This window comes from Chiloscyllium plagiosum, unplaced genomic scaffold, assembly GCF_037043375.1.
Source record: "Chiloscyllium plagiosum isolate Xiang-an unplaced genomic scaffold, Cpla_swu_hap1 HiC_scaffold_6, whole genome shotgun sequence".
Lineage (NCBI taxonomy): Eukaryota > Metazoa > Chordata > Chondrichthyes > Orectolobiformes > Hemiscylliidae > Chiloscyllium > Chiloscyllium plagiosum.
In genome coordinates this window covers 1,030,145-1,049,342 of record NW_028270144.1, presented here as the reverse complement: position 1 = coordinate 1,049,342, position 19,198 = coordinate 1,030,145, and the positions used below count along the sequence as shown (strand labels likewise).

Sequence of the window (19,198 nt, the reverse complement as noted above, 5' to 3'; positions counted from 1 at the left end):
GTACAGGTTTGGAGCGCGTTTTAATCATTTGTCCCCAACGAAATTTTTAATACGTTTCTATTGCGGTGCATTTGTGTCGCAAGATGTCAGTCGGCATTAAACAGCTCCAAGTGGCTGAACGGACTGAAACAGTTAGAGTCAGCGATGAAATATGTTGGTGTGAGTTTGTTGATTTTTCACCGGTAGATCTTTCCGCTAGTGCCGCGCTGAGTTTGAAGGTGCTCTCAGCCAATTGGGAGGATAGTCAAAAGTTTCTCACCAGGAACAGCCGAACTCCGGGCCTTGCCCTCTTCACATCTCTTTCAAGAATTTGTGAGCAGAGCTAGCAGAATTCACCAATAAATGACCAGCCACAGCAACGCGCTGCAACTGGTCCCCAAATTCCCTGCTCAGGGAGAGCCACCTGGAGTTTCCTCCTCTCCATCCCACTCCCCGCTGAGTGTAAAACCGACAGAGGAGGGTGAGGTTCGGCCGACCTACCGCCCACCCCGCAGCCCCAGCAGGTGGCCTGGCCGGGCGAGCCCAGAGCAGGTCGGTGGGGTGGGGGAACCACGGGAGGACAGGAAGGTTTCTGTCTGCAGATCCGCGCCGGTGCACTTAGTCTGGAGCAGAGGGCAGAAGTGTTTGGAAAGTGCGCTCTGTGAATCCAATAGTTCCGTTCAGAATGGTTTCAGCATTCCCCCAGCACACAAACCCCCATGTCAGCTTGGTTCTCATTGTTGTTACATGTCAGTCATATCCTTGAACTGTCTAGTCTATCCTTAAGCTGTTCTGGAATAGACCTGGGAGCCACCCGTGATAAAAAATGCCTTTCAGACTTCCTAACCTTCTCTCAGATGAAGGCGGCTTCAAGCGCACGAGCAGATAGATTTGGCTCTCGCCTCTCGCTTGTGGATCTTGGGGAGCTGGCTGTGATTTTCCAAGAGACGTTAATTCCCTCCCTGTTCGTGTTGTTAAATACAGGCCCCTCCCCGCCCAGCTGCCCCCTTCCCCAAACCCTAAACTGACACCCCTTTGTCCACCCAATGTCAGGCCGAGGGTCCTGCAATCCCTGGGCACGGTGCCAAGTACCAGCAGCAGCCCCAGCCCGGTTTCCAGCAGCTCTCCTACAGGCAGCTCCTTGTGCCCATGTTGGCTGTGATTTGGAGAGATTGGGGCTGGATTTTGTTAGAATATGCTCAGGGCCAGTTGGGGATATTGTGGAAGGTGCTGCCTGTTGGTTGTAAACGTGTAGAGAGAGAGAGAGAGGCGCCGTGAGTTAGCGACAGTCTCACAAACAGTACCGCTGCAATCCATCCCTGACTCTGTGTGTCTGTGTCTGTGTGTGTGTGTGTGTGTATGTGTCTCAGGATTGGGAATGAAGAGAGAGAGAGAGAGAGTTCCGGGGGACAGGAGGACGGGGGAGAGGGGGAGAGGGGGAATGGGAAGGGGGGGGAGAGGGAGAGGGGGAGAGGCGCTGGGGCTAAACCGCGGCCGGATGCTGCGGTTTTGTAAGTTCACTTTTCAGGAGGAAACTTTTTTGTGACGTGTGATGGTGGTTGGTCAGTGCGTAAAGTCTCCCATCTCCAGCAACACGTGATAGAGGGAGGGAGGGAGGGAGGGAGAGAGGGAGAGAGGCAGTGAGGGAGAAGGACAGAGGGAAGCAGGCAGCAGCCAGGAGCTGAGCAGCTGAAGGTAGGCAGTGTTCCCCTCTCCCCCTCCCTCTCTCCCTCCCCTCTCCCCCTCCCCCTCTCCACATTCCCCTCTCCCCCTCCCCTCTCCCCATTCCCCTCTCCCCCTCCCCCTCTCCCCCTCCCCATTCCCCTCTCCCCCTCCCCTCTCCCCTCCCCTCTCCCCCTCCCCCTCTCCCTCTCTCCCCATTCCCCTCTCCCCATTCCCCTCTCCCCCTCCCCCTCTCCCCCTCCCCCTCTCCCTCTCCCCATTCCCCTCTCCCCCTCCCCCTCTCCCCATTCCCCTCTCCCCCTTCCCCTCTCCCCCTCTCCCACTCCCCTCTCCCCCTCTCCCCATTCCCCTCTCCCCCTCTCCCCCTCCCCCTCTCCCCATTCCCCTCTCCCCCCCTCTCCCCATTCCCCTCTCCCCCTCCCCCTCTCCCCATTCCCCTCTCCCCCTCCCCTCTCCCCATTCCCCTCTCCCCCTTCCCCTCTCCCCCTCTCCCCATTCCCCTCTCCCCCTCTCCCCCTCCCCCTCTCCCCATTCCCCTCCCCCCCCAGCTCTCCCTGTTTGTGTGTGGGTCCCGCATCTTCACTGGAATCCAGGGACTATCCACCCCAGTGGCGCCCAGCTCCCTCCTCGGGGGGAAGACTCTGCCAACAGGTCCAGAGTTTGTTCACATGACCTCCCACCCTCCTCGCCCCCAGCCTGGGGCACGGGTAGGGGTCTCTGGATTACTGGGGCTGGAAAGCAGCCGCCCGGAGTGACATTCCCAAATGTTCGCAAACTTTCCCGAATCCATTTGGGAGTTACCAACACTCCCCTCCCCCCTCCTCCCAGGGGTGAGGGGTGGGGTGCAGAAGGCAGAGTTCCGGTGCCCCCCCCCCCCCCCGACCCCCTGAGGCCTCTCCGTGCCTGGGCTATTCCCCGGGGGTGCCCGGGCAGTGCCAGTCCCGCTCTGTGTTCATCCTGTGCCCCTTTCTCTCTGACAGGGAGCGGCCGCTGGAGCGGACCGTGCGATGGACAGCGAGCCCCGGGGAACCTCCCGAACCACAGCCGGCTCAGGGCACACCTGAGGAGGGCAGCAGCAAAGCGCAGAGGGGACTGTCCGGCAGCAGCAGTAGGCAGTGCCCATGGAGGAGAAGCAGAGCCCGGAGGCAGTGTTGCCTTATCCCGGGGAGAGTCCAGGCACAGACTGCTGTAGCACCGACTTACTGAAGGCCGTCTCTGACTCTATGGGACTCTATATGGATGACCTCCTGCCCCAAGCTGAGCTAGCAGCTACTACCCTGGACACCAAGCCTGGCACCGAGCCTCACAAAACCACCACCATTGGCCCCAAAACTCTGGACAACCTGGACTTGATCTCAGTGCCCAGCCTTAGTGAGGCGCCGGCAGCGTCCCCCTGGGTGAACTGCCAGCTGGCTTTGGGTGGCACTAACTCGGACAGGGCTGGTTTGGGGGGCAGGCCGGCAGCTGGCTCCTGGCCCCTGGGCAGTGACCGGGCATTGGCCCCTGATGCCAGGCTGCGGCGGGGCTGCCCCGGGGAAGCTCCTGGAGGGGCTGGGGCTGGGGGTACCCTAAAGGCGGATGTGTGTCCGGACCGACAGCCCCAGCCTCGGGGACAGCTCTCCCCCCTCAACATCTTCCGCTTCCCGTTCCTGCCTCTGAATCCCATCTACCTGGCAGCCCGGACCCACCAGCTGCTCACTGCTGAGGACTCTGACCATGCTCCATACATCCCGGACATCTCCAGCTCATACCCGGCCTTCAGTGAGGCCGCTCCGCCCATCTCCACCAGCCCCAAAGGGGAACCCCCTCAGGGCCCAGTGGGCATGAGCCCGGAGCCTGGCACCACCTTCAGCTACCTGCCCCCTGGTTACCCCCCTTACCCGGAGTACACAGCCCCTTCACCCCCCCAGCAGCAGCCCCGGGTCCCCCCCAGAGCGGAGCCTCCCCTAGAGGATGCGGTGATGTTTAAGACCGAGCCGCTGGATTCCTACAGCCTCTCCCCCCCGGAGGCTGCTCTCGGCTGTAACTTCCTGCTCCAGGATGAGACCATGCCATCGACTTCAGCAGCTCCTGTCAGCTGGTACCAGCCCATCACATACCTGGGCTATCAGGGTGCCACCAAACCCATGACCGGCACCTACTCGCAAGCGTACTCCCAGTACAGCGGCTTGATCAGGTAAGGAGCTCCGACTTCCCCAACTGTCCGCTTCCACCCAATCACCAGAGAAATCGCGGGGACCATGTTTACCTGTCGCTGTTCTGTATTTTGTTACACACTGGATCGAGCGGCTCTGTTTAGTTTTCAGTAAACCCTCACATTTCTGCTGAGCACATATTTGCAAATAATTCGGGCAGAACTTGCCTGAGATTTAGAGTAACCAAGTTCAGTAACTGCAGAGAGACGTGAACGTACTTTTCAGTGGGAGCGCAGTTAGGCAGAGTTGGAAGGCACGATTAAACTTAACAATATTTTGAAAATGTAAACCTTCCTGAGCCGGTCGGTGCTGTTTCCTGAGCTTGGTGAACTGTCACTGACTGTAACTGAATATTGGGACATAGCGGGAAAACGGCTCCTTGTTACGGACTGATTCCTGAACTAATCCCGTGCAGCACTGTAACCCCGTTGCTGCATATCAATAAAATATCGTGTTCCCTTGGTCCCTCAGATATAATTTGCTTCTGCCTGTTAAAAGTGTTTGGATTCTATCCACGATAATTTTAAACACAGGGTTGTACGCAGTGGGGTAAGACCCAGCGGCTACACGATCAGGATTTCCCGAAATTGAATTGTTTCCATCCACACTCCATCTTTATATTTTAGTTTCGTTCATGTCCTGCATTTGGGATAAAATTGAAAAGAGAAACCTTTCCATTTCGATTTTGTCTGATTAATAAAGTTCGACATGGAAAGTCTTGAGTAAGGGGAACAATGAAAACTCGAGCCAGGCACACAATTCCGAGACATACTGTTATTTCACGGGAATGAAAAAAAGCAGTTGTAAGTTTAACACTACCCGCATGAAATCAATTTGAGTTTGGCAGTTAAAAAATAGATTTCAGTTGAATAATAATCAACTTTAGAATTATAGAGTCATAGAGTCGTAGAGATGTACACACAGAAACAGACCGTTCGGTCCAAACCGACCAGATATCCCAACCCAATCTAGTCCCACCTGCCAGCACCTGGCCCATATCTCTCCAAACCCTTCCTATTCATATACCCATCCAAATGCCTCTTAAAAGAAGACCATTAACTCATGTCTCTGTGCACATGGGCGATTGTTTTCACACTCTCTCTCTCCAGGGCCTGGAATTATACTGGGTTTGCAGGATAACTGACACTTTCCCACAATTCTTTGCAAATAAGGCTAGGTAAAGTGTAATGGGAGAAAGAAGCAACATAGTTTATTATTTCTGATTTTAGAACTCCAACCCTTTATAAATGTGTTATTGGAAAAATATATTGAAGCAATCAAGTGAACTTGAAAGAGAGACTAGGACAGCCACACAGTGAAGGGATCACTTTTGAACTGAGACAAGGAAGAATCTCTTCAACAAGAGGATGGTTAATCTGTGCAATTTATGGCTGTGGATCTCAATTCAATGAGTGTCTTTAAGACAGAGACAGATAGGTTCTTTATTCATAAGAGGATCAAGGGTTACAGGGAGAAGGCAGGATAATGAGGGTGAGAAACATATCAGCCATGATCAAATAGCAGAGCAGCCTCGATGGGCCGAATGGTTTAATTCTGCTCCTATATCTTATGAACTTGTCATCTTATAAGAATACCTGTCAATAATTATGAGTGAACCACAGAGTAATATTCCTTAAGTATGATTGTACACGTTGGCATAGGTGAAGAGTATAAACCTGAGCGATGATGAGTGTTGGAATGAGAATGATTTGGACTGCTGTATCATCAGAGGAAGCATGGGTGCTGCAGTGTGTCTGTCACAATGGATCAAGTAAAACTAAAGACAAAGGGTCAGAACAAGTCTTACTGCAAAACATACCTCTTCCATTAAAACCAACAATCTGGGCATGGTGCAGAAGCACTGCTTGAGAATGTTGAAACAGAACAGGGAATCTGTGACCGAGGTGTGCATCTGGCAGAGAGAACACTGCAGTGCAAGTGAGCCACCTGCAATGTGTGGGCAGTGGCAGTTCACTGCTCCTCACTTTAATGGCACAAACGCTCAAAGATCAATAAGGCAGCTCAGATCAGGAATTTTGCCCCTTTGAGGAGGAACTGTAGCTCCCTTACATACATCATAAATATGCAGCAAGAACAAATAACAGAGCAATCTATGCAGACAGGAGGATCAGAGCAATAGAATTTTTTGGCAGATTTCTGTAACTTGGTACGAACTTATAATCACAACAGTTAGTTGTTTCTTTCTTATGTTGTATAACACATGGGTTTGTTTGTGTTTTACACATGTGTTTTATTTTCTGCATGATGAATAAATAACAGATTCCAAGATAGAATCTACTTTGAATTAAAATCAAATCTGCAGTGCTAAAGGCACACGTGTTTTATATGTTTTGCTGTTATAATTGTTCTTTGTGATGTGAACTTCCTCACCCTAGTTTGGATATGCCACTGTATTAAATATTATCTAGGCTGCCACACCAGTAGTTAATACATTGAACAATTAAGGATTACCATCAATATTGTAGGCACAATTGTCATTCACATCTCATAGAGGAAATGTACCTTGACCTGAGAATGATTGATCCATGTGATCTGAGATCTGAAGACATTTATAAGTTTTTAGAGTAGTTCCATTTTGCTGCCTAATTCTACCCTACATCTATCAGTGCACTTGGACTGTAAAGACTCTTTAGCAGCACTGAGAACAGTCAAAAAGGACTGAATGCATTGATGGCTAGTGTGAATGGTCTTTCCATTAATTTGCAGCTGGTATTGCCATATGCTGTTTGGCAGATGACACTGTAAACAGTTGTTATTATATATTACTACTTTTGTGATGACAATGTAGAGCCTAAAAGTGAGTCCACAATACTACCTTGCAATCTAATGTTTAAGGAAGCAAATAACTTCTTAATATGGCATGTTCCTCAGTAAGTAAGATATTAAACCAGGAATAGTTTAGTTCGAATGACCATATGAATCATTATGGACAGCCATCATCATTTGCTATATAAATTCTTCCCTTATTTACGCATCAAGTCTGCTACTATTTTCTCACCCGAGCCCATTGCTTTATTGGTGCCTCATTGTGTGCTGTTTTTCTCATTATCATTAACATCTCGTCTTTTTACCTGTGATGGATCCAGAATCGATTAGAGTATTGCCAATAACCACCAAAGCCGGGTGCTTCTTGGGTGTAGCTATAATTGCTATAATATATTATCAATCAATGAAAACACTCATTCAACTGTTCATTAACTTTGCTGTTCTGAAATTAAGAGCAGAGGCTTATTGACAACACTTTGTCCTGTTGTATATAACCGATTGATACAAATACATTCCTGAAGCACGTCATATAACCTTAGAATGTCTGATTAAACAATTTAATTTAATTGATTATAAATACTTTGAGCTGTTCCAGTCTCTATATCTTCAATTCATTTTTACTCTTAGCTAAAAAGAATAATTTTTTCCCGATCCAGCATGGGTATCCACCACTCCTACATTGTGCTCTCCTGCTATGTGAGAGTTTTGGCTTAAAACATTGGAGTTGTGAGATTACAGGAGTGGTGACTTGACTGTGGAAAATGATTTGACATTTTGAAATTTTCCAAATGTGGTAATAGGTTTTATGCCTCTATTTTACAATATTCTTCATGTTTTACTCTTTGAATTCCTTTGGTTCTACTTCTGGTCCACTGACAAGTTCTTCTGATTGGAGAAGGGAGAATTGTCAGTGGCATTTTCAATGTTGCCATCGTCTTTGTATTATTAAGAATGTTTTGTTTGCTATCAATATGTTGCAAATGCCTGTTTCTGTTTTAGCACATTCAAAGCCTTCTGATCAAAACCAGTACTACTGGTTCATATGTCATTTCCACCAATTTTCTACATTCCACAGCCATGCCTTTTGACTTTTCAAACTGACTGGTTAATACCATTTCAATTACTTTCCTCTCCTTCATGGCTTACATTCTGATTTTACTATGGGTTAAGATACAAGGAGAGGTGCCTTGTTTATCTTGGCCTGAATGCCAGCCTGACACTGTGGGCACTATTCTGAAACATACACCAACTGATTAATCAACTGAACTAATAATTCCCTCTTAGCTAATTTAAACATGTGCAATAAGCATTGGTCACAATTGATTGCTTACATTGTAGTCTCATTTTAACTTTAAGAGTGTACCTTACTCTGGTAATTTATTTTGTGGAAGTGTTAAAAGTTCAAGGTAGAACCACTTATTCTGACTTTTTAAAAAAGTGGAAGATTAGATTACAATATTGAATCAAATTGTATTTTTTATATAATGTTAGTGCAGATAACGATGTACAATAGATTAAATTAGTTGGTTCTTTGTTGGATAGTAGTCCCAAATGTTTGGAAAATTTCAGTCTAATTCAAAATGAACAAAAATTTAAAGTAAAAAGCTACCTGATAATTCAGCCAAAGACCCTCAAATTCCAACTGCACTGAGAGAGACCACAAAGCTAATCAATAAAAGTGTTGAGAAAATTAACTTGGAGCTAAGTGGTCCCACTAGATTAACACAGACTATCATTTGAGTACATTTGGATTAATGAGACAATAGTCTGTCTCTCCACTGGTTAGACAAGTCAATGTTACTTTACATCACAGTCCCAGAAAAGTATCTATCCATGACAGGTACAGTCATTTTAGCACTAAATTGTCTACCACATGTAGAGTGACTATTAGAAATTGAAAGGTGACAGTGATGGAGTGTGGGACACTGTTTTGATGCTAAGGATAAGAAATTATTGTGTCTAATCATCAGAAGATTTCTGTTACACTCGTTACTGATAGCAAGTGGCCTGACTGTTCAACTCCATAGTCGAGAGTGTGGTGCTGGAAGAGCACAGCTGGCCAGGCAGCATCTGAGGAGCAGGAAAATCGACATCTCAGGCAGGAGCTCAGGAATGAGGCTTGTGGGTCAAGGGGGCTGAAGGATAAATGGGAGGGGTGGGGGTGGGGCTGCGGGGAAGGTAGTTGGAAATGTGAAAGGTAGATGAAGGTGTGGGTGAAAGTGATAGATCAGAGAGGGGGGTCAAACAGATAGGTGGGAAGAAAGATGGACAGGTCAGGGGGGCAGTGCCAAGTTGGAAGGTCGGAACTGGATAAGGTCGGAGAGAGGAAGTGAGGAATTTTCTCCAGCCCTCACTTTCTCCCTGTTCAACTCTGAACCAAAGCCTTCTCAAATGTGTGGCAGCACTCCCTTTTGACCTCAGCAACCAACTTTCCAAACACTTTTAGAAACTCAACAGAACCTGTAGAGATTACCCAACACTAAACAGCAAGTTATTAATGGTTCTTTTATATAATACTGACAAGAGAGTGTTTAGGAGGTGATTCTCAGAAATGATGGCTGCAATGCTGCTGTTCCACTGCCTGGATCACTTTATGCTTTGTCCAGTTTTCTGGAGGACATGTCCTGTCTGGTGGTGTTCTGTTGTGTCCTGCTGTGGGAAACTTAGGAGCAGGAGAATAAACAGACATAAGAGGGAGAAGAAGAAGGCAGGGCCATGCATGACTGCTTCATTTTATGATGGTTCCTGTGGACACAAGGCCAAATCCTCAATTGTACCACAGTCTAACAATTCATCATTCCATAATCCACTTAACTGCAGTGCTGAAATAAAAGCCACAACAAAACCATTCTTGCTTGATGTGGGAGCTTAGGAACATGTCTGACCTTCCTGACTCTTACACTTACAATAAGTGTGTCCAGCTGCAGCTCTTGTTTGACTGCATGACGGCTCTGGAGCTGTGGATAGACTCATTGTGGAGCTTCCGCGATGATGAGGAGGTCATGGATAGCACGTTTAGTGAACAGGTATACCGTTTTGGATACTGTTGGGGGAGATGGCTCACCATCTAGGGGAGGGCAGCAGTTGTCAAGATCATGGCACTGTGGCGGGCACTGCTGTTCAGAGGGGCGGGAAAAAGTCTCGTAGGGTCATAGTCATAGGGGATTCTATTATGAGGAGAGTAGATAGGCGGTTCTGGGGCTGAAAACGGGACTCCCGGATGGTATGTTGCCTCCCAGGTGCTCGGTCAAGAATGTCACCAATCGGCTGCAGAGCATTCTAAAAGGGGAGGGTGAACAGCCAGTTGTCTTGGTGCATATAGGCACCAACGATATAAATAAAAAATGAGATGAGGTCCCGAAAGAAGAATTCAGGGAGCTAGGAGAGAAGTTAAAGAGGAGGACCTCAAAGGTAGTGATCTCGGGATTACTACCAGTGCCACGTGCTAGCCAGCGTCGAAATGAAAAAATAGGCAAGATGAACATGTGGCTTGAGGGATGGTGTAGGAGGGAGGGGTTCAGATTTGTTGGACATTGGGACCGGTTCTGGGGAAGGTGGGACTAGTACAAAATGGACGGTCTACATCTGAACCAGACTGGAACCAATGTCCTTGGAGAGTTTTTGCTACTGCTGTTGGGGAGGTTTTAAACTAATGTGGCAGGGGACTGGGAACCAGAAGAGAAAACAAGTCGGCAGCGAGGTGGAGACTGGAGACTGTAAGAATCATGAAGATACCATTAATAAAGGAAAGAGTAGGCAGAGAGCAGGTGAGCGCAAAAGAACTGGTGGCATCAAATGCATCTACTTTAATACAAGGAGTATAGTGTGTAAGGCAGATAAACTGAGGGCTTGAATTGGTGCCTGGGAGTATGATGTTATTGCCATCACAGAGGGCATGATGATTGGCAATTAAATGTTCCAGGATATAGATACTTCAGACAGGACAGGGAAGGGAGTAAAAGGGGGGTGGAGTTGCTTTGCTGGTCAAGGATGATATCACGGCTGTGCTAAAGGAGCACACTATGGAGGGCTTGGGTAGTGAGGCATTATGGGTGGAGCTAAGAAATAAGAAGGGTGCAGTTACATTGTTGGGGCTGTATTGCAGGCCTCTCAACAGTGAGTGTGAGGTAGAAGAACAAATAGGTAAACAGATTATGGAAAGATATAGAGGCAATAGGATCGTGGTGATGGGAGATTTTAATTTTCCCAACATTGACTGGGATACACTTAGTGTCAGAGGTCTGGATGGGGCAGAATTTGTAAGAAGCGTCCAGGAGAGTTTTCTAAAGCAGTATGTCAATAGTCCGACGAGGGAAGGGGCCATATTGGACCTGGTACTGGGGAACGAGCTAGGACAGGTGGTAGAAGTTGAGGTGGGGGATTTCTTTGGGAACAGTGACCACAATTCTGTAAGTTTTAGATACTTGTAGACAAAGAAGAGAGCAGTCCTAAGGGAAGAGTACTAAACTGGGCCAAGGCCAATTATATCAAAATTAGGCAGGAGCTGGGAAATGTGTCCACATTTGATATGTGGGAGGCTTTCAAAGATAGTTTAAAAAGATAGTGCAGGATAGGCATGTCCAGTTGAAGGCAAAGGATAGGAAAGGCAAGATTCATGAACCGTGGATGACAGGAGAAATTGTACGACTAGCCAAGAAGAAAAGGGAAGTGTACATAAGGTCTAGGCAGCTGATAACAGAACGGGCCCTGGAAGAATAATCGGAAGAGTAGGACAAGTCTTAAACGATGAATCAAGTGGGCTAAAAGGGGTCATGAAATAGCTTTAGCGAGCAGAATTAAGGAGAATCCCAAAGCATTTTATTCTTATATAAGAAGCAAGCAGGTAACTAGAGAAAGGATTGGTCCACTAAAGGATAATGAAGGAAGGCTGTGTGTTGAACCTGAGAGAATGGGTGAGATTCTGAATGATTACTTTGCATTAGTGTTCACTGAGGAGAGGAACATGATGAATCTTGAGATTAGAAATAGAAGTTTGTAAAGTCTGGATCACGTTGGCACAAGTAGGGAAGATGTGTTGGGTAGGCTAGAGGTTATTAAGGTGGGTAAATCCCCAGGACCGGATGGGATCTATCCCAGGTTGCTGAGGAGGCGAGAGAGGAAATAGCTGGGGCCCTGACAGATATCTTTGTGGCATCCTTAAATACAGGTGAGGTGTTCAAAGTTTGGGAGAAGATTTGTAGCTCGGGTGCTCGTTGTTGTGGTTCTGTTCGCCAAGCTGGGAATTTGTGTTGCAGACGTTTCGTCCCCTGTCCAGGTGACATCCTCAGTGCTTGGGAGCCTCCTGTGAAGCGCTTCTAGTGATTTGTATCTGCCTTCCGGTATCTGACCCGATACCCAGCATGAGCAAAACCAATGTAGTGTACAAAATCCCATGCAAGGACTGCACAAAACACTATATAGGACAAACAGGAAGACAGCTAACGATCCGCATCCACGAACATCAACTAGCCATGAAACGACACGACCAGCTATCCTTAGTAGCCACACACGCAGATGACAAGCAACATGAGTTCGACTGGGACAACACTACTATTATAGGACAAGCCAAACAGAGAACAGCCAGGGAATTCCTAGAGGCATGGCACTCATCCACAGATTCAATCAATAAGCACATCGACCTGGACCCAATATACCGGCCACTGCAGCGGACAGTTGGAATTGACAACCGGAAGCGGCAGATTCAAACCACTACAAATGCCGGAGGAAAGATCGCAGAAGCGCTTCACATGAGGCTCCCAAGCACTGAGGATGTCACCTAGGCACGGGACGAAACGTCTGCAACACAAATTCGCAGCTTGGTGAACAAAACCACAACAGGTGAGGTGCCAGAGGACTGGAGGGTTGCTCATGTTGTCCCCCTGTACAAGGAGGGTAATAGGGATATTCCGGGTAACTACAGTCCAGTGAGCCTGACGTCAGTGGTGGGAAAGTTGCTGGAGAAGGTACTGAGAGAGAGGATCTATTTATATTTGGAAAGGAATGAGCTTATCAGTGATGGACAACATGGTTTTGTGCGGGGGAGACCTTGTCGTACCAACTTGATAGAGTTCTTCGAGGAAGTGACACTGTTGTTAGATGAAGGAAGGGCTGTTGATGTCATATAGATGGACTTTAGTAAGGTGTTTGATAAGGTTCCCCATGGTAGACTAATGAAGAAAGTGAAGTCACATGGTGTGCAGGGTGTGCTAGCTTGGTGGATAAAGAACTGGTTGAGCAACAGGAGACAGAGAGTAGTAATTGAAGGGAGTTTCTTGAAATGGAGAAAGGTGACCAGTGGTGTTCCACAGGGATCAGTGTTGGGGTCACTGTTGTTTGTGATATACACAAATGATCTGGAAGAGGGCACTAATGGTATGATCAGCAAGTTTGCAGATGACACAAAGATTGGTGGAGTGGCAGAAAGCATAAGGGACTGTCAGAGAATACAGGAGGATATAGATAGACTGGAGAGTTGGGCGGAAAAGTGGCAGATGGATTTCAATCCAGACAAATGTGAGATGATGCATTTAGGCAAGACTAATTCTAGAGCGAATTATACAATGAACGGAAGAGCCTTGGGAAAAGTTGATGGGCAGAGAGATCTGGGAGTGTAGGTCCATTGTACCCTGAAGGTTGCTGCAGAGGTGAGTAGAGTGGTCAAGAAGGCATATGGTATGCTTGCCTTCATTGGATGGGATATTATGTATAAGAGCTGACAAGTCATGTTAAAATTGTATAAGACATTGGTTCAGCCGCATTTAGAATACTGTGTGCAGTTCTGGTTGCCACATTCCCAAAAGGATGTGGACGCTTTGGAGAGGGTGCAGAGAAGATTTACGAGGATGTTGCCTGGTTTGGAAGGTGCTAGCTATGAAGAGAGGTTGAGTAGGTTAGGTATATTTTCACTAGAAAAAAGGAGATTGAGGGAGGACCTGATTGAGGTCTACAAAATCACAAAGAGTATAGACAGAGTGGATAGAGACAAGCTTTTTCCCAGGGTGAAGGATTCAATAACGAGAGGTCTTGCTTTCAAGGTGAGAGGTGGAAAGCTTAAGGGGGATACACACGGCAAGTACTTCACACAGAGGGTGGTGGGCATCTGGAACGCGTTGCCAGCAGAGGTGGTAGGGGCAGGCACGGTAGATTCATTTAAGATGCGTCTGGACAGATGCATGAGTAGGTGGGGAGCAGAGGGATACAGATGCTTAGGAATTGGGTGACAGGTTTAGACAGTACATTTGGATTGGCTTGGGCTTGGAGGGCCTGGGCTATAAGTTTTCTTTGTTCTTTGTTCTTTGTCTTCCAAATCAACATGATGCAATAGATTATTCAATATCCCTTACAAAGGTCAGCTAATAACACTTGTGAATCCATTCAATGTCAGTCTTACATGTGTCTCAGCTGGATTCAAATTTCAACTCAGTGCTGTCTCAGCAACTGCAGCATGGATGATTTTCACTCTGTAAGATTACAAATGGCCTTGAATGAACTCTCAGTTGAGAACTCCTGAAGCACATCAACTTGCTGAGAGATACCTGCGAGATATGACTGGCTGACAAACCAAGTAGAATATTTTGTTTTCCTTTGAATGCTGGTACCTATTGGAATAAGCATTCCTAACTCATTCCATTTCTAAATGGGAGACCTCAAAGAGGTTATACTACCAGGTGAGGAGGGACAAACCAGCTTGCTTGTGTATTTACCCCTTGGTTGGTTGCAACAAGGTTAATTTAAACAAGAACCTTTTCCTCACAGGTACCTATTCTTAGTGCACATGCATTTATATTTTAAAAGGATCAATTTAACTGGGTTTTCTTCAGCTAATGAAGGAATGACTTTTTTAGCTACTAAAATACAAGAAAGACTATAATGTACGACATATACATTAAGATTAGAAATGAGAGGCGAATACAAAAATTGAAAGTAATAAAAAAAACACAAATCAGTATTTGGCTTGTCCATGATGGATAGATTGTTAAATGTTGTGGATGTTAGTTCTGGTAGAACTGACTCAGACTTTTGATGAGAGTGATCCCTGGAGTGAAAGACTTAACATACGAGGAATGTTTGAGGATTCTGGGACAATACTGGATGGAGTTTAGAAGGATGAAGGGGGTATCCAATTGAAACTTACAGAATACTGAATGCCTGGACAGAGTGAACATTGGGAAGATGTTTCCATTGACAGGACAGACAAGCCTTCGAGTAAAGGGAAGACCTTTTAGAACGGAGATAAGGAGAAACCTCTTTAGCCAGAGAGGTGAATCTGTAGAATTCATTGCCACAGAAGGCTGTGGAGACCAGGTCATTGCGTACATTTAAAACAGACATAGGTAAGTTCTTGATTGCCAAGGAGATCAAAGGTTACAGGGAGAAAGCGGGAAAACGGGGTTGAGAAACTTATCAGCCATGATTGAATGGTGGAGCAGATTCGATGGGCCGAATGCTATGTCTTATGGTCTTATGCACCATTTTGTTTGAAGATTCTTGGTTCTATATTTAGTTAAAAGGAGTTTGACCAGTTTCTTTCAACAGAGTCTTTGCTGACCTCATTTGTTTTCAGAGAAAGAGAGAGAGACTTTTTAACCTACAGTTGCAAGGTGAGCTGTGGCCCTTCACAAAACACTTCACAAAGTGAAACTCACACCCTTATGTAACACACCAGCACTCTTGCTTACAGACACCAAGAATGCAGTTGGATGATAACCCGCTTTCTTGTGTGTTTTTGTAATGGTAAATCTCAAACATGTGTCATCTAAAGCAGCTTTTCTTTTCACTCATATCATGCCTGCAGTCTGGGGCACGACCTACAGGGGGTGATTTTCTATTGAATGCAGTAAATCAGTTCCTCATTATCTTTGTAGTAGTAGCAGATAACAGGTCATTTTACTTTAAAATGTCTCTCTTTGACGTGTTACTCTCTGAAATTTCCTTATTGCTCTTCAAGTGTAACATTCTCTGTTTCCTCCCTGGGCTCAGTGTAATCCACAGTGATTCCCCAGTCAGCCAGTAAGTTTCATTCACTTAATCAGGAATGAGACTGGGAGACTCTGGGGTGGAGACATCTCTCCACCTCAGAGGCTCCCTGCCTCATTCCTGATGAAGGGCTCCTGCCCAAAATGTTGATTTTCCTGCTCCTTGGATACTACCTGACTGCTGTCCTTTTCCAACACCACTCTAAAGTTGACTCAAATCTGCAGCATCTGGAGTCTTCACTGTCACCTACTAAAGTTTCAATGTCAGCAATACTTTATGGCTTGCTTGCTACCTCAAAGTTCAAGGAGTTGTTAATTTAATTTAAAAATTCTAAATATCCATAAGTCATTTAGGATTATGATCCATTGTTATATCAAAGTAAGGGAAAAAGTGAGGACTGCAGATGCTGGAGATCAGAGTCGAAAAACGTGGTGCTGGAAAAGCACAGTCAGTCAGGCAGCATCCGAGGAGCAGGAGAGTCAATGGTTCGAGCCCTAAGCTTGTCATCAGGAATATTTCAGAGAACATCCCTGGGACAAATGCACTAAATAACCCCACTGTCCTGTGGCTTGAACACTTTAGCTCCCCCTCCCACTCCACCAAGGTCATGAAAGTCCTGAGCCTCTTTCACTGTCAAACTCTAGCCACCCGATGCCTGGAGGAAGAACACTTCATCTTCCGCCTTGGGACCCTCCAACCACACAGAATAAATGTAGATTCCAGCAGTTTCTTCATCTCCCCTCCCTCCACATTATCCCAGTCCCAACCTTCCAACTTAGCATCGCCCTCTTGAACTGCCCTACCTGTCCATCTTCCTTCCCACCTATCTGTTCCACCCTCCTCTCCAACCTATTGTTATCACCCCTACCTTCATCTACCTATCGCATTCCCAGCTACCTTTCCCCCCCAGCCCCACCCTCCTCCCATTTATCACTCAGCCCCTTTGCTCACAAGCCTCATTCTTGATGAAGAGCTTATGCTCAAAACATTGACTCTCCAGCTCCTCGGATGCTGCCTGACTGGCTGTGCTTTTCCTGCACCACACTCTTCGACTCATGTCAAAGTAATTAATGACGGCAATACTCAGTGTTTTCACATCTACAGTCTCTAATCTGAACTTCTGCTGTTACATTTAGACACTGGGTGCCTTCTGTTTATGTTGCAGTGGAGACTGAGGCATCAGCCTGTAGATGCTGATTCATGGTCAAGTCAGCTTGTGTCATTTACACCCTGGAAATAAGAGGCCCCAAGTTCTGAGGGCCAAACTGGAGCAGGGCAACTTTAACCTTCATGTTAGCAGGTTTCCTTTCCAACCTGGCAATGCACAAAGTAGTTTTATTTGTATCATCATCACTGTTTTTGCAACATCTCATTGGCGTTTTCACTTGTGTCCTTTGAAGCAGAAATCATGTGCTACTTCAAATCTTAGAAAGTTGGCATGCATATTATCTTTTATCTGAATGCAGCCAGCTCATGACTGAATCACCCCTTTAATGCTAAACTCTAGAGTACTTTTAAAACTTATTTGTGTGATGTGAAGATTGCTGACAGGCCAGCATTTGTTGCCTGTTGCTAGTTGCTTTGAGAAGGTGGTGGTGAGTTGCCTTCCTGATCTGCTGCAGTCCACCTGTTGTAGATTGACCCACAATGTCCTTATGGAGGAAATTCCAGGATTTTGACCAAGCAACAGTGACGGAATGGCAATATATTTCCAAGTCAGGATGGTGAGTGACTTGGAGGGGGATCTTGTAGGGGGGGTGGTGTTCCTGAGTATCTGCTGCCTTTGTCTTCCTAGATGGAAGTGCTCTTAGGTTTGGACGTGCTGTCTGAGGATCTTTGGTGAATTTCTGCAGTGCATCTTGTAGATGGTACACACTGCTGCTACTGAGTGCCGGTGGTATAGGGAGTGGATATTTGTGGATGTGGTGCCAATCAAGCGAGCTACATTGCGGTGGATGGTGTCAAGTTCCTTGAGTGTTTTGGGATCTGTACCCATCCAGGCAAGTGGGGAGTATTCCATCACACTCCTGACTTGTGCCTTGTAAATGGTGGACAGGCTTTGGGGGGTCAGGAGGTGAGATACTCACCGCAGTATTTTTATTCTCTTTGACTTCATATTCCCACACCAGTTCTTCACCAGCTGAAAATTCCTGGGTATCTGTAAGGAGGAAGGCACAAGGGTAGGTAGAGATTATTGGATGTAGGGAATAGAATTGAGAATGTAGTTTCGGTATAAATGTGAGTAAGCTGTTTAGGTCATTCAGCTTCCTCCAACATTCACTTTAATCCTGGCTGATCAGCTAATTTGAAGCCACTTTCTTACGCCATCTGCGTATCACTTGCAGAACCACGCTGACAAAGTTAGAATAGAATAGCTATTTATTGTCACGTGTAGTTTTTCAATAAAGGTGAAAAATTTGATAAGTCACTATACCACAGTCCCTAAATTAATGACAGAAGTCATACCGAAGAAGAAAAAAAAGTAGTTCTTTACAGTTCAGGCTAAGCTGGAAAACTGGGCTGAAACTGCCCACCTGGGTCGAGATGAGAGCTCCACGCCAGGCTGACCCCACCTCTCCTGGATACAACTGCCACACCGGGAGACCGCGCCACTGTGCCAATACTGCCATTCTGGGCCATTGCAAGCCACCTCAACATTGGCCCTAGGATGGGGGAAGACACCTTTTGCCAAATTTGATATGAGAAGGTAGGGTACAATAATAAATGGAAACATTAAAAACTAGTTTGGCAGCATTGTAGACAGTGTAGGTGATATCAACAAGGTAAAAACAATAACTGCAGATGCTGGAAACCAGATTCTGGATTAGTGGTGCTGGAAGAGCACAGCAATTCAGGCAGCATCCAACGAGCAGCGAAATCAACGAATCCTGATGAAGGGCTTTTGCCCGAAACATCGATTTCGCTGCTCGTTGGATGCTGCCTGAATTGCTGTGCTCTTCCAGCACCACTGATCCAGTGTAGGTGATATACTAAAACTACAACAGGATATTGATAGACTGGGTGAATGGACAAAACTGTGGAAGATAAGCGAGCATGAAGTTATCTATAGTGGACAAAGACAGCAACGGTTAGGGTACTTGCTAGATGGTGTGAAGTTAAATACAATGGACATCCAAAGAGACTTGGGGCTTCAGGTGAATAGACCTTTAAAATGTCTCGAACAGGTATCGAAAATAATCAGGGAAGCTAATGGAATACTGGCCTTTACATCTAGAATTAGGAATACAAGGATGCAGAAGTTATGAACAAAAACAGAAATTGCTGGAAAACCTCAGAACTCAGTCTGAAGAAGGGTCACTGTACCCAAAACATTAACTCTGGTTTCTCTCCACAGATGCTGTCAGACCTGCTGAGTTTTTCCAGCAATTTCTGCTTTGTTTCTGATTTACAGCATCTGCAGTTCTTTTCGTTTTTCATTAATACTGACGTTATGCTGCAATTAGACAAAAACATGGTTAGACTCCACAGAAAGCTGATCTGAGCACCATACCTTAGGAAGGATATATTGGCTTTTGGAAAGAGTACAACATAAAGTTACAAGAATGATACTTGGACTT

General features: G+C 46.3%; 1 protein-coding gene across 1 annotated transcript in view; it reads left to right on the top strand.

The window, feature by feature from the left end:
* Positions 1-2,783: 2,783 nt before the first annotated feature.
* Positions 2,784-19,198, top strand: part of LOC122553907 (progesterone receptor-like) — a 352,930-nt gene continuing 336,515 nt past the window's right edge. The window contains exon 1 of the mRNA XM_043698410.2: positions 2,784-3,838. Coding sequence (XP_043554345.2) covers positions 2,784-3,838 — 1,055 coding nt within the window. The remainder of the gene's footprint in view (positions 3,839-19,198) is intronic.